A 23838-nucleotide genomic window follows, 5' to 3' on the forward strand; every position below is an offset into this window, starting at 1 on the left:
CAGTACACACTTCAAACAAATGTGTAACCAATTTTAAGTACTGAAATAAATGGTCTGATTTTCAAAAGTGCTGAGCATCCTCTGACAGAATACATTCCAATGTTCACATACTACATGCCACTGCAATAATCTTTTACAAAATATGCCTTGTGAGGTATCATTTGAAAACTAATGACTCACTGGTTAATAATACCATGATGAAATGTGTGTAGCAACATTATATGTCAAGTCAGGAATTCCCCCTGAATAATGCTGGTAGCACAGGTTCAAACCCACGAAGCCCCAATAAGGACTGGTCAAGCCAGTCTTAAACACAGAAATGTGTGTTTACCTCAGTTTACATATAAGTTGTGAACAGGATCCTCAGATATCAAGAGGGGGAAAGACAGGAGATAAGAAAAATCTGCTTTTCAGCAAACAGAGGTGAGAAGAAACAGTGTGCGTCCTCTTTCACTGTCGTCTTCTTTACCCTTGGAATTAACTTTAACTAGAGGTAAGGTAACCCTCAGGAAAATGCATTTGAAAGGGTGACTGGACTCTAAAAGTGAGGGGCAAAACCACACCAAGTTCTATTTCCCTATCATCTCTCTTTTTCACTTAAGATGACAAAACAAACAGCTGTGGGACTTTGGGAGCAGATCTTGGCCTGAGAGTTGGGTCAGAATTGTTAACGGAAAACCTGGTAATGGACTTCATCTTGAACAAAATCTAATTTGTTAAGTTTAGTACTAGGAAGCATTTTATCTTTATTTCTCTTGTAACCATTTCTGACTTTATGGCTTATATTTTTACTCAAATAAAACATCTCTCCTTCTAGTTAAATACATTTGTTTTATTGTTTTATTAAAATTAATCCAGTCTTGTGAAATGTTTGCATAATTTCATTTAAGGTAGCAAACTGTTGTATGTCGATCCCCGTAGAGAGGCAATGCACATAATATGGTCTGGGTTGTCCAGGAGAAGGCTGGACAGTGCAGAACACAGATTTTGGGAAAAATTTGAGACTGGGAGTATGTTAGGATCACTCTGTAATTAGTTACCAAGGCTGGTGGAAGCCAGAGTGTGGCTGGTGTTTGCTGTCAGGCTGCTGGGGTCAGAGTTGCTGGACCAGAGCTGTAGCCATACACACACTCGGGGTGTGCCCTGCATGCTGGCAGGGTGTTTGTGAGTGGCCCAGGTGGGAGCTACAGCTGCAAAGCACTGTGAGGCACCCCAAGTTGCAGGGCAAGCGGTGACAAAGCGCCTCACTGGTCTGGATACTCCCACAAATCCCACAGGCTTCAGTATGAACTGCAGGTACATTTCAGCATCCTGGCCATCAGACTACGTATTTAGGTGTCCAGCTATGGAATTAGTTGCCTGTCTCTATGTACCCAAGTTTGATATTTTGATTTAAAAGGTCTTTGTTAGAGGAGAAGTCTATATCACTGAGGGTACCAGCTAGTATTTGTCAGTGATCATTCCAGTGCAAGCTATTTTAAGACAGATGTTAAGAGCCAGATATTTCAAGAGTTCAATGTTCACAAACGGGGCCAGATTTTCAGAGGATCAGCTTCCATCAAGGCATCAAATTAAGGTGCTGTGAGAGCAGCTGGGTGCTGAATCCGGCCCTTATTTAGGTAGGCTGAACTCTTGGAAGTTGAACTCTTAAAAGTCTGATCCCAAATGTGGGACCACTTACAAGACTGTTTATTCAGTAACAAAGGAAGCAATGGTGTAGAGATCAAACTAACTCCTATTTCAGCTGTTGGGTTCTGTGTCCCTCTCCAGCTCCTGCTAAATAAACAGCTAAATTGCGCTGTTAATCTGGAGGCTGAAGTCTTAAGCCACCACCAAACACTGTACTTGGGATCTCACTGTAGCCTCAAAAAAGGAAATACGTACCCTCAAATCTGGAGAAAAGTTGTCTGTGGAGGTGGAGACAGAATCTGATGACACAACCGAAGCAGATTTTGTATGCACTGACTGGTCCGAGTGAGAGGTGGAAGCACTACAAAGAGACAAATACATGTCAGACTTGTGCATTTCTGAGTTTAACTAAAGCGAAAAGCTTCAATTTCAAACATTTATATAAGAGATGTTACTGTGTTACTATAGGATTTACCGGCCTGACCATAGATTTACCATGGAAGCAGGGAAAATGAAATCAGAACAAAGGAAAAGTTTCTTCCATCAATTGTAACTTTGTTCCTTTGGGTTTTAATGCAACTCTCATGCACTACAACAGGCTCTTCCCCCTAGATCCTCGTACATCCCTGGTGACATGCAGCACTATTTGAGAAACTATAACATCATGGCATCATCCTGTTTTTCTATATTGCCCCTCCAGTGTGGCTGTGCATAAATAAAATTAGTACTGTTGCACTTTGTATTCACACTGAAACATTCCCTTTAACCTTACCAGCTTATACCTAGCATTACCACTCCTGAAATGCTGTGCAACTGTAGCAAAACATCCTATCTCCAAAGGTACTCACAAAGGTCCCAATGCAGCAATCAACTCCGTATGGGTGGAACCTTGTGTCCACATGGAGCCTCACTGACTTCAGTGGAGCTCTGTGTAGAGAGAAAGAACTTGCACACATAGCTTGCAGGGGCCAAGCCTAGCTTTGGCCAAGGGCCAAAGTCCAGCCTTAATGTCACCATCAATTGTTGTACTAGTTGAGCATGTGACATCACATGCTGGAAACATCTAGGTGCAGGCTTTCAGATAGGTTTGGAGACCTGTTAGTTGTCTCACAGGTTCCCCCCCCCCCCCCGCTACTTGACTCTTTCACTGGTAAAAACAAACAAACATCAAATTACAAAAAACATTCAATTTCCCCGCTTTCAAGTCTGGGGAAATCCTATACTGGTGACATGTTTAAAAAAAGCGAGGGATTACTACAGTAAATGTGGCTCTGGCTAGGAGTAAATACTTTGGCTACAAGGATAAAAATGCAATGGTAACTTTTTAATCCTACTACTAGGTGATGAATAATTATTTTCATTTGACGTTTCAGAAATAGACTCAAGAATAAATTATTTAAAATATGAACTTGAGACAAACAATTCAATGTGGTTTATTATTGTGGACTGTCAATCACTTCATTTCCAAAATACTTAGTTCTGGGAATTAATATACACTAAGGCAATGCTGTATTTTGGATGTTATCATAGAACCACTTGTACATCCAATGTTTCACAGACAGTAAATGAAGCAAAGTCCTGGAAAAAAAAAAATGTAAAGCCCAATCCCACAACACTCCCTCACTTAGGCATGGCCTTGCTTGTGCAAGGCCTTGTCTACACAGCATGCACTGATTTGCTTATACCAGTTTAGTTAAACCAGTGCAAACCCTGTGATGGACCTTCTTAAATCAGTTTAAGCCTGGTTTATATCAGTTTGGCTTGTGCCTTCCAAGTAACCACCCAGGGATTTACAAAGGTTTAACTAATTCGACTGAAAAAAATAATCAGACCTTGAGTTCATCTGGTGCGACTTTGTGTGTGGACAAATCTTGAGCAAAGGTTCACAGGATCAGGTCTTTAGACAGACATCAGCTCACTGGCACTGTACGCACCTTGGGCACACAATGTCACCTCTTCTAACCCTCCTCTCTCACCACCTATGCAGACTCCTCCCCATCAGCATCAACATTTCAGTTATGGGAGTCATCCCATAAAGTGTCACTTTTATGCAAAAGTCCCCATCATTAATATCACTTCCAGTTCTCCTTTCTTCAATTCCTTGCATCTGAGTCCAGACCTGTATGGCAGGGGCCAGATTCTTCACTGACTTGCATTTTGGGTCCACCTATGCAAAGTGTAGGTAAAATGCTATCAAATCTGGCTGGTAGAGTTTTAGGCTCATTTTGCACAGGGAGAAATGACTACCTAAGGGACAAGACAGTGGACATTCAGTTGAGATTGTAAGAGCACTTGGTATTTGTTGATCATGCTTAGTCCCAAATGGTTTTTAATGCAGGTAAATGTTTGCACATTCTAAGCGAAATTTTCAAAAGTGCCAATCGATCATTGGCCTAACATCAGGGACCGCAGAGTGAGTCCAACATGAGCACTTTTGAAAGACCTACCCTGCACACACAGCAAACACCACTTATGACATAGCTGGATTAGGCAGCTCTGAAGAGTCTACATAGGTTGCATGTGTTTGGCTCAGTGCCTCTATTCACCTCATCAATCATTAATACTAAACTGAAATGAAGCTAAGGAACCAACACTGACATAACAAAGAACTTAAACTCAGTTGGCTCATGACATTCTTCCTCCTATCAGTATCAGTCAGGTTTGGGTTGACATGGCTCCGCTGAGCAAACTAATTAACCTGATGTCCCTTTACACACCACATTTATTACCTTCAGTGGTTTAGCTAATCTGGAGTTCTCCTATGTGAAAAAAACTGAGGCCATGTGGCCTAATACTCCTTGAAGGAAAAGATAGTTCTACAGCTAATACACAGACCAGGAATGAAGAACTGAGATCTGTTCTTAGGTCTGCCACAGATATTGTTTGAGATTAGGACAAATTATTTAACCTCTCTGTGTTGTCGTCTCTCCAGCGTACAAAAGCCTTTGCCACCCTGAGATTAGACCACTATACAGCACCCTGCTTGGGCCCATTTAGAAGCTGCGCTTAGGCTGAAACATGGCAAATTTCTTATCAGGGCCGGATTTCCAATTAGGTACAGTAGGCATGTGCCTAGAGGCACCAGCATTTTAGGGGTGCCTAAAAGCTAATACACACAGCTCCCCTGCGGGTAACCAGGTTCCTGGCACAGGTTGGTGGCTGCCCAGCATGTGGGACTGGAGCAGGATGAGCGTCCAAGTCAGCCTGGGGGCACCATGAGCCGCGGATGGTCGGGGCAGCTGCTGAAGGAGCTGAGAGCATCCCAGCCTTTTCCCAATCTCGTCCGCCCGCTGCCCCTGCCCCATGCAGGGGAGAGAGAGGGAGGGGCGTGGAGAGCACCCCGTTCACCTGCACAGGCAGACCGGGCTGCGGAAGAGATGGAAGACACCCAGGGACCATTCGCCTTGTGGAGAGGTACAGTCCCCCCTTGCATCTTGCCTGGGACAGGTGGGCTGCGCCCCAGCTCAGGCAAGGAGCACCGTGCATGGCAGAGGGTCTTGTGCCTTCCTGGGGAGGCTGTGTTTATATTTCTTTTCATTTTATTTTTTACAGAAAACACAAAGGTCAGATGTGGGCCAGGGGGGACGGGGGGTGGGGACGCTGAAGAAGATGCTGTGCCTAGTGACGCCTAAGATGTAAATCCAGCCCTGTCTGGTATATGGTGTTTTGCACTGGAAGCACATTATACCAGTGTTCTGGGAGCTGCACTGGCAGTCTGTGGGCATCTGGGTTCAGTTCAAGATGTTTGTTTGAACCATTCAATGACATGGGTCTAGGCTACCCAGCAGATTCCCTCTCTTCTTGCTCCACACTACTGCAGTTACAAACAGTGGAGACACTCAAGGTGGAGATTCCTTAATACGGAACAGAGAGAGCTGCTGCCCGGGCACACTCTATGAGGGTCCTTAGATTCTGCAATGCGCTTTCACTCCCAGGGATTTGTTAGCCTTCCAGACCCACTGTAAAACTGTTCATTTTTGCAGGTATTTAAGGAGGGGCTGAGACGAGGATGTCAAGGAGGAATTTGTTACCTGGGGAATAATGGCAATATGGGATAGGGGTGAATTGTGACTGTACGGATGGGTGGCTGTGGATTTTAATGGTCCTGTGTAATTGCTGGTTTTGAAAATTGGAAGGGGAACCCAAAAAATGGGATGGCCATGTATGTGTGAGAACTCTAACAGCAAGACCTCAGCAGGTGTAAATCAGCACAGCTCCACTGTAATCAACGGGGCTACGTCACCATGGGGATACTTAGATTTCTGACCCCTCACTAGGATGCTGAGCACCTACATTCGCTGATGTTTTCAAAATACCTGGAACTCTTTGGAAGTGCTAAGTATTATATTACTGATCCTTTAGAATACACCTCAGTCTCCCAAGTACCTCCTAACCTCTGCTCCCCCCAAGCTCCAAAACTCAGCTGCTCTGCCTACTTCCCTTTTGCTACCACTATTAAATGGGAACAGAGCTCCCCCAAAGTGATTCAAAGGCACTGCTGGGGAAATGACCAAGAATGACTCTCCAGAGTATTCTTGCTATTTCGATCCTAATTTGTCCCTGCAATCACAAGCAGTTTGGGGGTATGCCTACCACCGATGTACAGTCTACTCCTCATCCTGATAATTATATTTTACATTGGCAGAACAGTTAAATGCATTTCTAAAGACCAGGTTTCTAACTATAAATTAGACCAAGATTTGTCCAGAGGATGGAGTCTGCAATGCCCTCTTCTACTATTTACCCTCATTATTGAGCCCTGGGCTATGGGGAGCAGATATATGCAATTAATAAGGGAATTATAATGAGAACTAAATTCAGTGGCTCAGCTGTTGGTAGGGTGCCGATCATTACTAGGATTACCCACAAGAGGCTAGATGCTTTCCAAACATAATAAGATGCAGTCCTTGCTCCAAAGAACTCACAATCTAAAAAAGCAAGCCACATACAAACGGTGAAGGACAGAAATAAAACATACATTTTTAAAAATCTCTGTATTATCAGTTATTTGCTTTGCCCATTATTAGTTCATGGGGGGGTTGGGCCCCCCAGACTCATTCAATAGGGGCATTCCATGCGCAGAAGAAAGCATCGATTCTGTTTGGAAGAAGCATACAATCTGGCAGTGTGAAGATGGGAAGATGCAATAAGGAATAAGAGCAGATAAGAAAGGAAGGAAATAGAAGCTGAAGTTAGTCAAACTATGATGGACCTTAAAGGTGAAAAAAAAAATTAAACTTGATGCAGATTGCCAGACTATTTAAGCAGTAATGAAATCTCACCCCATATAGTACCTAGCCTTCTCCTGTAGCAGGCAAATTGATCTATTTGGATATCTTTTGTACTTAAATAGTCTGAAATTTAGATTTTTCAAAAAAGGAAATAGATATCCTAGGGGAATTCCAGAAAGGTTTCTTCTGTGAAAATAAAATCTATGTTTTCTTTTTTCACATCCCAAGTATACAACATAACCTTTCCTCGCAGGTCATGGGTTTTGAAGGTAAAGTTGTGGCAACAAATTTTACCGAGTTATATGAAGCTCAAGCACTGTGACAACTTTTGGCAAGAATTTAGAATAAAGTCATAACACTACCTTGTCCCTGTGAGAAACTGGGTAAGATGAATCAGCCATCAGGACTTGTAATTACTATAATGGTAATTTCCTAAGCAGCATCTTAATTGTTTCCACCTCTTGATCAACAGAAACACAGGAAAGCACACAAGTGGCAGAACAATAGCCTCAACCAACCCTGTGCAGCTTGGGATGGGGTGTTTCCCAAGGAAACCGTCCAAAACTTTCTTTTTCTGCTATACTTGATCAGCCTCTGAAGGGTGAGAGTGGGACAGATGCCTCTGTCTCTATGAAATAATAAATAATGGCCAAAATTTTCAAACTTGGGTACCTAATATTAGTCTGGTAAATCCTTATTTATGCTCCTAAATATAAGTTTGACTTGATTTTCAAATGGGTTGAGCATCTGCAATTCCTAGTGAACTCAATGGGATGGGCGGGGGTGGTCAGCACCTCTGAAAATAGGGCCACTTTCATTTAGGGTGACTGAATAACGTGTTGGGTACCAAATTTAGTGTCCTAAGCTTGAAAATCTTTGCCAGGCTCATTCTCATGAGGAAAGCGAGCAAAATAACCTCATAGGACGCCAGATTGATGCGCCAATGCTTTCTTTATGAATGTTCCTGCCTGCTGCTGCAATGAATAGCTGCATTTTGCTTGCAGAGGTGTGCCAGCTGCTTGAATACTAATTGGTATAAGCTGCTCACACATTTTCACTTTATCAAACTGTAAATTTTCTTTCTGCAGCCACTGAACTGATATGGAAAACAAGTGATAAAATGCAGCACTGTGCTCTGTTGTTTCAGCTGCAGAGGTGATAAAGGAAAGAAGCACTGCAGAATATACTTTCCATTTCCTCTCTTCCTGTTTTTCTCAAAGTTTCTCTTTATGTGGAATCCTGAAAATGCAAGGTGAAAACTGCAAATTAATCATGACTAGTGGCAAAAACAATTTAATTTGGAAATTCCAAATGCCAGAAAACTGGCATCCAATTGGTTTGAATTTTGTAGTCGGGCCATGCATAGGAGCACTTCTAGTACCTCATGTACCTTCTTTTAAAGCATAAATAAACAGAGTTACGGAGCACTCCCTGCTCATTTTCAACATCCAAGATGGCAACACTTCCCTTTCAACACTCTTCCCTGCTCCTCTCTCTCCTTCACAGAAGGAAAAAGAAATACTAAAGAAAGTTTGGGTCATAGCAGAACAGAACCTATTCCTCTGAGATATCACTACTCTGCTCCATCCAGCCAATGCTGACCAGAAGTCCACCTTGCTGTTCAATACATGTTTCCCATTGAGCAGTTTACTAAGGGCCTAAACCTGAGGTGGGCAAACTTTTTGGCCTGAGAGCCGCATCGGGTTTTGGAAATTGTATGGAGGGCCAGTTAGGGGAGGGGGTCGTGGCCCGGCCCCCATCCCTCTCCACTCCCCTCCCTGGGACTCCTGCCCCATCCAATCCACCCTGATTCCTGATGGTCCCACCGGGACCCCTGCCCCATCCACGCCCCCCTGCCCCCTGACTTCCCCTGGAATCCCTGCCCCTGACTGCCCCCCACTACCCCATCCAACCCCCCCCTCTCATTCCTGACAGCCCCCCGGGGACCCCTGCCCCATCCAACCACCCCTTCTCCCTGTCCCTTGACTACTCCCCACCACCCCATCCAACTCCCCCTCCTTCCTGACTGCCCCACCAGTACCCTTGCCCCCATCCAATCCCCCTTACCACCTTGACCCCTATTCACACCCCCACCCCCTGATCACCCCACCAAACTCCCCTGCCCTCTATCCAACCCCCCGGTCCCTGCCCCTTACCGCGCTGCCTGGAGCACCGGTGGCTGGTGGCGCTACAGCTGTGCCGCCCAGCTGGAACCAGCCACGCCATCACCACCATGCAGCACGGAGCACCAGATCAGACCGGGCTCTGCAGTTGCACTGCCCAGAGGCTCACAGCCCCGCCCACTCAGCATATTGCACAGGCAGCAGAGTGAGCTGAGGCTGCGAGGGAAGGGGAACTGCAGGGGGAGGGCCGGAGGTAGCCTCCCGGGCCAGGAGCTCAGGGGCCGGGCAGGAGGGTCCCATGGGCTGGATGTGGCCCGTAGTTTGCCCACCTCTGGCCTAAACCCTCATTCATGCAAGGATCCCAGTGACTATGCAGCACCTTCTTAATGGCACAATTCTGCAAAGTACTGAAACAGATGCTTGCTTGGCCTATCGGCAGGAGTAGACTGTTTGTGCCTGCGTAAGAGCTGCAGAATAGGATCCCAAACTACAACATTTAAAGATTACCACTTAAATTGATTTGTAGACATTAATACCTAAAAGCCACAATTGAGATTTGGGCCCCACTGTGCTAGGCACTGTGCATACACAGTGCAACAGACAGTCTGGGCCCTAAAGAACTCTCTCAGTCTAAACCAGGGGTTCTCACAACAAATTTTTTTGTGGCCTCAGAGTGCGGCCACCAACGCTTGCTGTGACAATTTTTCCTAAAATACTTCATTAACTTTAGAAAAAAGAAAAATTAGCATGGGTACATGTCCAAATCATTGTAATCTCTCTATGCAGGGTGGGTTTTTTTTTTTGTTTTTTGTTTTTAACAGACTCAGTAATAAAAATAGTGTACAGTTGTCTCTCGTCTTTATTGGACCTAAACAGAATAGGAACACAAATAAAGTGCTTTGATCATTCTTGTCATTTTTCTTATTGTTTCTGTTGCTTTTTTTGGTTGCTTTTTTTTTTTAAAAAAAAGACTTGCTAGCTACTAAGTGTGCTGTGAAAAGTTATATTAACAAACATACAAATATCACTTTTCACAACAGACTTATTAAGCCCGGGGACAAATTAAGCCTTGGATAGGGAGGTAGGTACAGAGACAGCAGGGGCTAGGGGTGATGGGGCACTGGGGGAGGCAGTGGGGGGCAAAGGTGATGGGGGAATGAGCTTGGGGCCAGAGCCCATCACCACATAGCCAGGGTATGGAGCCCAAAGCCCCATGCCCAGGAGACAGAGCCTGAAGCCCCGTGGCTGGAGCCTGTCACGTGAGGGCTGAAGCCCAATCCCACTGCCCCTGGGAAGGTGAGGAACTCACTGGCTGCCTGTACCTCCAGCTTGTATCTCTCCAAAGCAGGGCAAGGCCCAACCACTCCTGGTGGCCCCTGGGGACGGGCCAATGCTTTGCGTCTGCCCCGCCCCCCTAATCACTGCCCAGGAGGCTGTGGCCCTAAGAAAAGCCCCTGGTGGCCGCATGCGAGAAACACTGGTCTAAACAGAGAAGACGGACAAAGGAACCATTATCCCCCATTCATCGATGAGTCAGACTTGTATCTTCACACCAAAAAGACCAAAAAACCAGATTATCCTACCTACAACAGAATGCACATACAGACAGTAACTTAATCTATTATACATTTATATAAAACGTGCACACATACAAAAGCTCAGCATATTGTATTTATACTGTACATGTACCCAGTATACAACTGACTACATTTAAGAGTTACCTAGAAGTCATGATTTCTCAGAACACTGTTAGATACTACTTTATCTTCTGCTCAACTTACACATCTCAGGAAAAAAGCCACAGACAAATATATTTTTGAAATAAGAGACAGATAATTGGCGGGTGCCCTCTGGCACTCAGAAGAGGCAGATAGTTATATAACATAGGACTGTAGCCTTCCCCTTCAAAAAAGTTTTGGCCATGTCACAGTGCTAAACAATCTTAAAAGAAGCCACTTCAGCACACAAATCATTGTGCATGTGTGTGACAGACTTAAAATAGCCCCCGCGATACTTGCCTGAATAAGAAAGATTCACTTCTGTTGCCAAGCAAACCAGGGTTTAAATCTGACTTCAGTGTTCCAAGCAAAGAAAATGTCACTTTCTATAAAGTTGATTCTTTTAAATAGCATCCTGAGCTGAATATACAGTACATGTTTTCCCATTAGCAATAAAGAGAGTGCCCTATATTTTGACCGTGAACAAGCTTTTCTAGGAATGCAAATTTTGCTCTCAATAGTTACACAATGGACTACAGTCTCACCAGCATTGCTCATTCTCAATTAGTCATTCTTTTATTATTATTTTTTTTAACCGAGATTCACTAAATGCCTGCAGCACTGGCTAAACAACAGGCCAATTGTCTGAGATATTAGCAAGGTTCCAAGGACAGAAAGCCAACACCCAAAGCCTAACTGAAAAGCAGCACATAATTAATAACAACAAGCAGCCCTCGGTATCACGTTTTCCTGCGTTAAACAGCCCAGAAGGTAAAAACAGAAGAATATAAGTGACATAGGCCCAAATCAAAAACATCACGTGGAAGACGACGACATCATGATCTGTATTCATGAGAGAAACAAAAGAGGAATCCGCCTAGTATTTTCCTCTCTAAGGGCGTGGCTACACTGGAGAGTTGCAGCGCTGGTGCTGGCTTTACAGCGCTGCAACTCACACACCGTCCACACTTGCAAGGCACATCCAGCGCTGTATCTCCCTGGATACAGCACTGGCTGTACACTACCTCTGCCTGGGGAATAACGACTGCAGAGCTGGTGATGAAGCGCTGCTCCGCCAGTGTGGCCACCAAAAGCGCTGTTATTGGCCTCTAGAGGTATTTGGAGGTATCCCAGAATGCCTGTTTAGCCACTCTGTTTATCAGTTCGAACTCTACTGCCCTGGCCTCAGGTGATCTGCCCTTTAAATGCCCCGGGAATTTTAAAAATCCCCTTCCTGTTTGCTCAGCCAGGTGTGGAGTGCAATCAATCAGTGAATCTTTGCAGGTGACCATGCTTCCACGCGCCAAACGAGCCCCAGCATGGAGCTGGCGAATTGCTGGACCTCATCAGTGTTTGCGGGGAGGAAGCTGTGCAGTCCCAGCTGTGCTCCAGCCATAGGAATTACGATACCTATGGGCAGATATCAAGGGCCGTGCTCGAAAAAGGCCATGACAGGGACGTGCTGCAGTGCAGGGTTAAAGTGAAGGAATTGCGGAGTGCCTATTACAAAGCCTGTGAGGGAAACCACCGCTCTGCTGCTGCCCCCACGACCTGCCATTTTTACAAAGAGCTGGACGCAATACTTGGGGGTGACCCCACCGCCAATCCGAGGACCACAATGGACACTTCAGAGCGGGGGGGGGGGGAGGAAACCGAGAGTGAGGGTACTGGGGTGGGGGGAGACACCCCGGAGTCCCAGGAGGCATGCAGCCAGGAGCTCTTCTCAAGCCAGGAGGAAGGCAGCCAGTCGCAGCAGGCAGTACTTGGTGAAGGACAAGCAGAGGAGCGGGTTCCCAGTAAGCGGCTTTTATTTTCAGAATGGAAATGTTTCGGGAGAGGAGGGATGGTTAGGGCTGCATGCATGCATGCCTAGATGTGGAATAGCCCATTGATGTGGTCTATCGCGTCGCGGTAATCGGCCTTGGTAATCTCTTCAAAAGTTTCAGCCAGAGCATGGGCAATGTGCTTGCGCAAGTTTATTGTGAGAGCCACTGTGGTCCTTGTCCCAGTCAGGCTAACGCGTCCATGCCACTGTGCCGCGAGGGGTGGGGGAACCATTGCTGCATACAGGCAAGCTGCATAGGGGCCAGGGCAGAATCCGCATTGCCGTAGAAGACCATCCCACTCTTCCCAGGTGACCTGCAGCAGCGAGATATCTTCCAGGATTAACTCCTGTGGAAAATGTTGGGACACTGTTCAGTGTACGTGCCCCCTGCAGCTGTTTGCTTTCCCCAACGCACAGAAACCCCAGTACAGCCCTGAAGCAATCAGTCCCCCTTACTCACCATTTCGGGGCTCCTGTGGGTTATGAGCGCTCTCTTTGGTATGGGAAAATTATGCTATTGTGAAGACTGTAAACTCCTTCACTGTGTGGGAAAAACTGTCTGATGTGATATAAACAATGCAGCCTCTGTTAACTGTTGCCTTTTTTGCCTTTCTACAAGCAACCTTGAGTTCTCGGATGCCCGTGTTATCAACAGCTGAAAGACTTCAAAACCTCTGGAAGAAGCCATGAAAAACCAAAGACAACCTGCTGCAAGCAGCTATGGATCACTCTGCCAGAGAGAATCAAAAAGCACAGGACTGGAGGGAAAGGGAAAGCAGGATCCACCAGAAAAAAAGCAGCGGCCAGGAAGAAAAGCACAAAGCAGCTGATAAGTATCCTGGCGCGTCAAGTGGACTCTATCCAGGCGCTCGTAGCCATGCAGGCAGAGCACTATTGTGCCGGCCCCCTCCTCAACCCAAAGCTCTTTCCCTTGTGCTCCAATGTCAGCTCAAAACCCCCTTCCTCAGCATCCAGGTTCTTACCACCACCAGCTGCCTCCAACACCTGTATGTTCATCAACCAGCCCTGAGAACTACGACCCTTACCCTCTGCACTCAACCCATTACCATGCAGTATTGGCATCCTGAAGTGCAGCAGTCATTGCACAGCACTCCAGACATGACATATTCAAACCTGTGACTGTATAGTTCCCCACCGCACCCCTCTGCCCTTTAAGGTTCCCAAAATGTTGTGTGTCTGTCAATAAAGTTATTTTCTTTTCAATAAATGAATTCTTGGCTTTGAAAACAGCCTTTATTATTGCAGAAAGTCAAAAGATACCTTAGCCCAGGAAAGAAACAGGCACTGCAAATCAGCTTAGGAAAAACAGATTCCTACTAACATTGTAACCACTGCACTTCACTCCGGTGCAAGGCATCAAACATTACTGTTGGTTTTCAGCCTCAAATTCCTCCCTCAAGGCATCCCTAACCCTTGAAACCCTGTGCTGGGGGTCCCTCTAGTAGCCCTGCTCTCTGGCTGTGCAAATTCAGCCTCCAGGTATTGAACCTCAGAGGTCCATGCCTGACTGAATGTTTCACCTTTCCCTTCACAAATATTATGGAGGGTACAGCACGTGGATATAACCGCAGGGATGCTGCTTTCCCCCAAGTCTAACTTCCCATACAGAGATCTCCAGCACCCCTTTAAATGGCCAAAAGCACACTCCACAGTCATTCAGCACTGGCTCAGCCTGTAGTTGAACCGTTCCTTGCTCCTGTCAAGCTTCCCTGTATATGGTTTCATGAGCCAAGGCATTAAGGGGTAAGTGGGGTCTCCAAGGATCACAACGGGCATTTCAACGTTCCCTACTGCGATCTTCCGGTCTGGGAAAAAAGTCCCGGCCTGCAGCTTCCTGAACAGGCCAGTGATCCGAAAGATGCGTGCATCAAGCACCTTTCCAGGCCAGCCTGTGTTAATGTCAATGAAATGCCCACGGTGATCCACAAGTGCCTGGGGAACCATAGAGAAATACTCCTTCTGATTAATGTACTCGGATGCCAGGTGGGGTGGTGCCAGAATAGGAATATGCGTCCCATCTATCGCCCCTCCACAGTTAGGGAAACTCATTTGTGCAAAGCCATCCACAATGTCCTGCACATTCCCCAGAGTCACGGTTCTTCTTAGCAGAATGCGATTAATGGCTCTAAAAACTTGCATCAAAACGATTCCAACGGTCGACTTTCCCATTCCAAACTGGTTCCTGACCGATCGGTAGCTGTCTGGAGTTGCCAGCTTCCAGATTGCAATAGCCACCCGCTTCTCCACCAGCAGGGCAGCTCTCAATCTCGTGTCCTTGTGCCGCAGGGTGGGGGCGAGCTCAGCACACAGTCCCATGAAAGTGGCTTTTTTCATCCAAAAGTTCTGTAGCCACTGCTCATCATCCCAGACTTCCACAATGATGTGATCCCATCACTCAGTGCTTGTTTCCCGAGATCAAAAGCAGCGTTCCACAGTGCTGAGCATTTCCGTGAATGCCAGCAGCAATTTCGTGTCGTATGCGTCAGGCACCTCGCAATCATTGTCGGACTCTTCATCACTTTGGATCTTAAGGAATAGCTCAATTGCCAAACGTGTTGTGCTGGCGAGACTCATCAGCATACTCCTCAGCAGTTCGGGCTCCATCTCCCATAGAAATCGCACTGCACAGAAACCGTTGAGAGAGTCAAGATGGCGCCAAACGTGGACGGAAAAACAGAGATTGCTGGGATGTGAAGCGATGCATCACGGGGCGTTGGGACAGGAAGCAGAATGACCCGCATCCTTCCCACAACCCACGGCGCCAAAATGGGACGAGGTGCTCTGTGGGATAGCTGCCCATAATGCACCACTCCCAACAGCGCTGCAAATGCTGCAAATGTGGCCACACTGCAGCACTGGTAGCTGTCAGTGTGGCCACACTGCAGCGCTTTCCCTACACAGCTGTACGAAGACAGCTTTAACTCCCAGCGCTGCACACCTGCAAGTGTAGCCAAGGCCTAGGATTCAAAGGAAATATCAAAGTCAATCCATAGTTTGGTGGGGGAGGGGAATAAAAATAAAGCTCAATCTTTTGGCACTGCCATCTTTGCACTGTGTGATTATTGTATAGTCAACACACACAGAGGTTCCAATAAGGTGCTAGTGCTGTGGATTAGGGTATTTAGGCATTACCCACACATTGGCTTTGATGTGCAGAGACTCCTTTTGCATCTTCCTTAAGTGCTGCAGAAAGACTTGTGCTGAATCCACTCTGAGCGGCAAAGTGAACATATACATGTAGTGGGAGCTCCCCATGACCCCTTTTTTAATTCCAATTTTGTATTTAAATGATACAAAGTCCTAGAATCTGGCATGCAACTGTGCATTTTAAACAGTGGGAAGATAAAACACAGCAGTGAGCTATACAAAAAAAAAAAAAGAAAAGTCTCCAGGCTGGTGCAGGATGGCACTCAGCTGCAAAGGAAAACCCAAAATAATATTCTTATCCAGAAGATTTTAGACGAGCACTGGGAATACACCACATTTTACCTCTGCATCATTGGCTGAAATTCAGTCCATGTCAGGAGGGATCAAAATTTCTTACGATCTGAAAGCAGATGGATAACCCATGTGAAGTGACTTAGCTGGTCTTAGTCCAGTTCCTTCTGGATCAGTGTCTGCACTGCAAAAAAACACCACCATCACTGGTCATTTCGGCTGCAGAATGATGGGCAGGGCAAATGAATCACCACTCACAAGAAGGAAGCGTGAGTAGAAAAGATTGCTGGATGGTTAAGGCATTCTCCTAGTACTTGGGAAACCCAGGTTCAATTCCCTGCTCTGCTACAAACTTCCTGTGTGACCTCAGGCCCATATTTGTAAAGGTGTTTAAGAGTTGCTCCGCTTAGCGGTGTACAGCCCAGGTGACAGACACATCGGGCCCATTTTGAAAGGTGACTTAGGCACTTAGGAGCTTAGGTCTCACTGAAAGTCATTAGGATTTAGGCCCTAAAGTACAGCCCCTCGAAGTTATTTGGGTGCCTAATTCTCATTGAAATCAATGGGAGTTAGACACGTAAATGCCTTTAAGAAACTGGGCCTTAGTCCCTCTGTGCCGCCGTTGCCTATGTGTAAATGGGAATAATGATCCCAACCTCACAGGGATTTTGAGGATAAATATATTAAAGATGGTAAGGTGCTCGGATATTATGATGAGGGCGGGCCAAATAATTCTCCCCAGCCACCCCAATAAAGATTGAGGCACACTGTTGTGCCAGCAGGGCTGGCTCTAGGTTTTTTGCCGCCCCAAGCAAAAAAAACAACAACAACAACTCTGAAAGCGCAACTGCCAAAGAAAAAAAAAAAAAAAAAAAAGATGGCCACCCCAGCCACGTGCTTGGTTTACTGGTGCCTAGAGTCAGTCCTGTGTGTCAGTGTAAGGAAACCAAAGTTGGGCCTGTTTTGCACTCTGAGGTTTTTTTTTCTGTTTATAGGATTTCCAATCTAGTCCCATTTTTAATCTCTAAAACTTCACTTAACATTTAAAATAAGAAATAAATAAATTACATTTAAAGAGTGGAGGTTCAAAAACGTAGATTGGGTATGTAACCTAAATTAGAGTCCTTGTAGGTTACTGTCAGCTCAAACAACACTGCCTGCTGAGGGTTTACTCAGTTCAGCCCTCTCACACACAGTTGGCCACTGCTAAAAGATGGGGCAGAAGAGTACTGTGAAGGTCAGAAAATCTACCAAGCCTACTCAGTGCTTTCCAAAAGGTGTAACAAAGCAGAGAGCATACTGAACTCTGAATGAAGAAGGATCCCCCTGAGAATAGAAAGTGGAGGTAGAATTTCAGGGTCAAAAAAACAAACACAGAGAGAGAGATTGTATATGTTGCACAGTTTCTCTGATGAGCAGGGATAGGGATGAAGCCCTGGCCAAAATGCTGATGTATTCCAATGATTCCCCAGAGAACAGTTTGTTAGGGGCCCTTAGTAGTTAGCACATTAGAACAGCCCAGTGCATACAAGGAAAAAAAATCAGAAACTGAAACTAACTGATTATCTTAAATCTTTACCAAGTAATAATTAGGGCAACAAAACTTTCATGAACTGGATCAAGAAAAAGACTGGAAAACTTTGTACTTTTTGGTAGGACACCAAGGGAAGATAGCCCAAATAGGATGAACAGATAAAATAACTTCTAGGTACTACTGTACTACAAAGGAGTTCCAGTCACGGAACAGGACCCTATTACGCTAGCCGCTGAACATACCGATTTAATAGTAAGTCTGTATACCTACCATAACTCAGTCCTTACTCTGTTGGATTCCTTTTTCTATTTTTAAACACTCGCATAAGAAAATAACTTATACTGTCAAACATGCTGTTTATCTTTCATTAAAAAATTAGTTACTAAGAATACCAGCAAATGACTAATCACTGACATTTGTAATTCCAGACTGGGATTAATTAAAAGAAAGAAGAAGATGTATTTTTGAATACACCCCCCATTTGGAGAGTCACCTATTATCCAGTAGAAATCCTCCAACAGGATACCTAGATATTCTCTAGTAGTCAGATGTTGAGATGCAGTGTGCTCTGATTGCAGATGAAGCCTGGAACTGGGATCAGAAGCCTACTTTCTAATCCCAGGTCAGCCACTGAACTGTTACATGTCCCTAGGTAAATCAACATCTACTGGAGATGTGGGTTCTCAGCATTTCTGAAAATCAGACCCCACAGTCCAGATTTCCAAGTATTCAGCACCCACAACTAGGACCAGATTTCTAAAAAAGCGCAACTCCAATAGGTACCTAAATAAACATTTTTTTAAAAAGAGCTCAGCAGCCAGCAGCTCCCATTGTGAAGCATGGGCAGGATTTCAAAAGAGTTCAGCACTTGACATACTCACCACTTCTGAAGGTGTCTAAATGGTGTTTGGAAAATCTGGTTCTGTCTCTCTCAAGCTGAGCATCCAAAAATGGAGACATCCAAAGTAAGCGAACACTTTTGAAAAGGTGAGTCCCCAACCGCTCCATATATCAATTGTCACATCTATATACTGGGGATAATCTTGCAAGATTGCTCACCTAACAGTAAAGGTTGTTATCTTCATAAATAATGGAAGTTATGTTTGCCCCACCGAGAAAAGAATTTATCCTGCTAAAGAAAATAACTACTCATCTTTCCTGAGCTGCCAATGGATTTAAACACCTAAGAAAGAAAAAAAAAGTATTTATATAGTTCCTCTCCTCCTAAAGAGGGAAAAATCTAAGGCCAGGGCACCTCTTTTGCTGAGTGGAGGTAACTTTTTTCGCAATATAGCAATAGGGCGATCTGCTTTTCCTTGTTTGAGACCACTTGGAGTTATGGTCTGGAATCAGAACATATTAACCTAGAAATACATCCCTCTACTGCACTGGAGTGTAGCTGTCCTATCACAACCAATGAAGAAGTTGGTTATGATCCTGCCCCCATTAGATCACCAGAAGTTATACTGATGTTGCTAATGCTGTTCCTAGCCTGAAGGTGGGAATAGGCAACATGGGATGGAATACTTGACGATTACCTGTTCTGTTCATTCCCTCTGAAGCAACTGGCATTGGCCACTGTTAGAAGACAGGATACTGGGCTAGATGGACCTTTGGTCTGACCCAGTATGGCCATTCTTATGTAATCACATAAGTAATGGGTCACAGCTGATCAGCTGCTTGACAGCAATATTAGCTCATAAGTGGTGGCATCTAGTAGGAAACTCTACTACATTTTCCCCCCTCTCCAGAATGGCTCATCCAGCATCACACTGTCCTGGGAATATTCTCCTCCAAATTCCTGATTGGGGCTTTGGAACAACCACAGAAGAGACTGCCGGCCCCTCCCACTGTGGGGCTTCCTCCTCTGAAAATTCTTCTGAGGTTTTACACAGCCTATTGCATGCTGGGCCATGACTTTCAGAGGTTAGTGAGGTGCTCTGGGGATACATCTCCAATAAAGCTTATACTTACATAGTTAATGTGGCCCAAATCCACAGAGGTATTTAGGTTCCTATCTTCCACTGAAATCAATCGGAGTGAAGAGCCTAAATATCTTTGAGGATCTGGGCCTTTGAGCTTTTGTACATTGATGTAAGGTGCTCCCAGTAACTGGGGACACAACACTCTCCAAGGAGCTGAGATCATTCCTTCTCAATAAGGCAGTGGGACTCCCGTTTTCAGTTGTAAGGACAGCCTGAATTTCAAATCTCAGCTTACTCTCAAGTGTGACTTTGTTAAAAAGATATTGCAGAGGTTCTGAATCAAATGTGTTCAGTTTACAAGTAAAAAGATGACCTCCAGGTTTGTTTGCATTTTTTCAACTGCCAACCCAGCCAACACAACATGAGGGTTAAGCAAGGTTCTTTCTATCTTGCAGATCATCTCTAGTAAGAAGAGTTCAGTTACATCTGTGCAACAGCACTGGCTTTAACTAATGCACTCAACACCACCTAGGCAACCTCTATTTGTCTTCAATTGGTTTGCACAGGTGTAACTGACTAAAACATAATAAATAAGTATGTTTATGAGTCACAAGATAGAGTAGAATCCAGCTCCCTCTCTCTCAGCTGTATTGGCTCTACATGACTAATATGCATAAAAAGGAATGAGGATTTATTTTTCTCATCAAAGTCAACAGATGACTGAGTATACAGAGATCTGTAAAATGGTGACATTTTTACATAGTCACTTTATTGACTAGAACAGCATTTCAAATGCTATTTACTGCATCTGGGGGTGTAGATTAGAGAACCACTAGCTCTGTCGCTCCATAAGGTAGGTGGGAGGTTGGAAAGGAATGGAAAAGAATTAATGGAGTGTAAAAGACCAGAGAAAAGTAGGAGAAAGTCCCACCATGGCTAGTTAACTAAAAACTATCTGCCAAAAGAAAATAGAGACAGTAGACAAATGGGGAAACAAGAACACAAAAAATTCCACTGAATTTTTTTCTGGGTCTTGTTGCATTTTTTCAACCAACCCTTGCAGAAGTGTAGTGACAGTTATAGCAGCTAAAAACAGACCTGCCCTTCATTTTAACTGTCTTACAATGCACTACTGATTATTGGGACTTAAACTTAACTGTAATAGGATTCCTCATTTCATTTATTCCCACTTCCCCCTCACTTCCTGTGCTCTTCCTAAACTACCTACTTCTACTTGTTTATGCATCCAAGCACCACTTCAGCTCTTCTGGCCAGAGTGTTGCGCTGGGAACTCATGTTCAGCTGCCTATCCACCACCACCCCTCAAATCTTTTTCATGCCTCTTTATACAGCACCAGACAAACTATAAGCACTGAATAAACAATAGCACGAAAGTAGGTCAAGAGAAAAAGGATCATGAAGGAGAAGCCAAGAGCTTATAGATCCTGCTGATTAGGCTGAGAGGGTGTGTTTGGCTTTTCCTTATTTTTCAGAATCAGTTCCTGTCTTTGCACAGAGGCCATAAATGAATTAGAAAAGAAGGACAGTGATAAGAAAACAGCAGAAGTAAAAGTGATGCATAATTAAAGGAGCATAGCTAACAGGACAATAATTTAAAGGGAGAAAATGATGTAAGCAACTACTTCTGTGAGCAGGACATATAGTTGAGATGATGGAAGACAGATACCCTTATGGTGTCTGACCAAACAGAAGATGGAGAGAGAATGTTGACCAAAACCCAAGAGTTCTTAGTATGAATTACCATCATTGGGCAAAATATGCCCTTGACAAAAAAAATGCTGAGCTGAATTGTGAGAGCAGCCAAGGACCTCCATGGTCTATAGGGCTAGGAAACAGCAGCAAATTATCTAGTTTGACAATAAAACAGGTAATTCTGAAGTATAAGTAGGTTGGATAATTATTTTTTAAATTGTAAATAATCTGTAGTTAAGGAAATAGTCAAACAAACAGATTATTAAACACAAAAAAGGTAAGTTTCCATCTCTAAAAAAGGTAGCACGGTCAAGCAAATAGGCACCAGATTGGGAGTCAGGGACCTGCGTTCCAACCGTAGCTTTATCTCTAACTAGCTGCGTGCCCTTGTGCAATTCATGTCATTTCTGTGTGACACAGTTTCCCCTCCCCACCCTCTGCCTATCTTGTCTATTTAGACTCCAAAGGCCACATTTTTAAAGGTTGTTCGGTGCCTCGATCAATGGCAGTCAAGCAACTAGGCACTTCTGAAAAACTCACTAGGCACCTATCTGGCATATCTGCAAAAATATCTTTAAAACCCTAGCCCCAAGCTCTCCAGGGCAGAGATTCTCTCTCCTCGTGCTAATTATAATACAAGAACTAAAAGCAGCAAAGGGTCTTGTGGCACCTTATAGACTAACAGACGTATTGGAGCATGAGCTTTCGTGGCTGAATACCCACTTCGTCGGATGCATGTTCGATGAAGTGAGTATTCACCCACGAAAGCTCATGCTGCAATACATCTGTCAGTCCATAAGGTGCCACAGGACTCTCTGCGGCTTTTACAGATCCAGACGAACACAGCTACCCCTCTGATACTTGACAAGAATTAAAGGAACAAATGAGTGTACTGTATTTTATTGTTTAAATCGTCACACATAGCACTTTTTAAATACATAGTCCCTTGGAGACATTTATCTTTTCAATAATAGTTGCATGAACAAAGAAGTTTGCATGTATCTAACACAAGAGAAGGTCAGAGCAGAAGGTGGAATCTTAGACTCAAGGACTTTTAGAACCTACATCAGCTAAAAGTAGAGATTACCAAAGTAGGTTGAAGATTGCTATTTTGACAGCTCCTGGAAGATTTCATTTTTTCCTCTGTCAGTGATTCCCAAACTTTTCAAAACTGTCACCCCTTTTAGGCTACCAGTATTTTCACAATTCACTCCCAAAATCCTCAGCCCCTGATAATGGGCTTTCCCTATGATACAAATGAATTATTAGGTTTTATAATCCATTCATTATGTTAGCAACATACACAAAAATGTACAGTTGTACAAATTAGCACCCAAATATATTTCTGTTTCAATTAAGTGTAATAATTTATCTTTCACATATTAGCATTAATGATGATTGAAAATCGATGAGCCTCTCTGGAGTCGTTAACAGGTTCTAGACACAATGTGAAGTTTCTCAGACACAAAAGTAGCTCATTCTCAACACTCAGCTACCGACTGTACTTATTTCTAATGGCACGCCTCCTTGAAAATCCTGCCTCACATATATAGGAGGAACCAAAAGGAAGAAGCATTCTCACAGCCTATGAAAAAAGTGATGGATATCTTTGCTTCTCTGACCACCAAAACCAGCAAAAAAAATCTTCTCTTTCAAACTGTAACTTCAACAAGTCATCACAAGGCAACTCAATCCAGCCATGTGATACATCTGGCAGTAATGTGGTTTTGGTGTCAAACATTCTGAGAGAAAGCCCCCAAAGGGATTACAAATCCATCTCCTTCCGATGTTAGCCTTGTTCTCGGGGAAAAATTCTTCAACTAGGACCTTAAATTGCTGTCCAAGCAGGTGTCCACAGGACCATAATCAAGACGAACAGAGCCCCTCACACCACTTACAGCTATTGTTTCAGCCTGTCTGCAGATTCAGGCAAGCATCTCTGCATCTGTTTATGCTCAATTCATGTTATCAGAGTTATCAACAGAACCACAACAGTAAGTAGTATAATTATTTTAAGAAAGGGAAGAAAAGGGAGAATGATTGTGACTCTCTAGAGGTTACAATCCCTACTTTAAGAACCCCTGAACTAAACTATTGCTGTTAGAACTAGTTGTATTCCTCATGAAATAGGGTTAGAATATTAATTGTTACCTCTCTTCCCATAATATGGTTTATTTAGTATTCAAGTGCCTCCATAACTTCATACAGGTATTTTGAATCTGTTTCTTAGAACAGACTGTTGCTTGAGTATTGCATTGGACTATTACTACTCAATGGGACAACAAACTTCATAAATCCTAACTGTGGGGTGTGTTCACATCACCTGTGTGGTTACGTAGCTTGATTTCAAAATGAACATCACTTGTTGGGGGCTTTCGCTCTTAAATTTTAGAAACAGTTTGTTTTAACAATGGTTAAGCCAAATTCAGTTTATTTCTGAGTTAAAGTCATCACGTAATTCTCCTGAAGTCAAAACTTCAGATACAAGGTCATTGTAAACTACAGATTCCAGGGTCCTGAAGACATTGCATGGTGAGCTAAGGCACTGTTGGGAGCATGAGACCTAACTTTCTCAGTTGATATATACATTTCAGTACCATTAAAGTGACCAGGGTTCTTGAGTGAGCAATAAACCTTTCCAGCTGTGCTAGGCCATCCAACATTTTGGACCATGCCATAAA

At 44.2% G+C, this 23838-nt stretch overlaps 1 protein-coding gene across 2 annotated transcripts in view; it reads right to left on the minus strand.

The window, feature by feature from the left end:
• Nucleotides 1–23838, minus strand: part of MTMR2 (myotubularin related protein 2) — a 90800-nt gene that overhangs the window by 58377 nt on the left and 8585 nt on the right. Inside the window, exons 1-2 of one of the 2 annotated variants that reach the window (XM_030559963.1) lie at nucleotides 11002–11076; nucleotides 1885–1990 (exon numbers count right to left, since the gene is read on the minus strand). Coding sequence is in view for 1 of the 2 variants with exons in the window: in XM_030559956.1 (XP_030415816.1) it covers nucleotides 1885–1990 (106 nt within the window). In the remaining variant the exon portion in view is untranslated. Of the gene's footprint in view, nucleotides 1–1884; nucleotides 1991–11001; nucleotides 11077–23838 lie in introns of those variants that run through there. The other variant, XM_030559956.1, reaches the window with a different exon arrangement.

The sequence above is a fragment of the Gopherus evgoodei genome, chromosome 1, assembly GCF_007399415.2.
Source record: "Gopherus evgoodei ecotype Sinaloan lineage chromosome 1, rGopEvg1_v1.p, whole genome shotgun sequence".
Classification (NCBI taxonomy): Eukaryota; Metazoa; Chordata; order Testudines; family Testudinidae; genus Gopherus; species Gopherus evgoodei.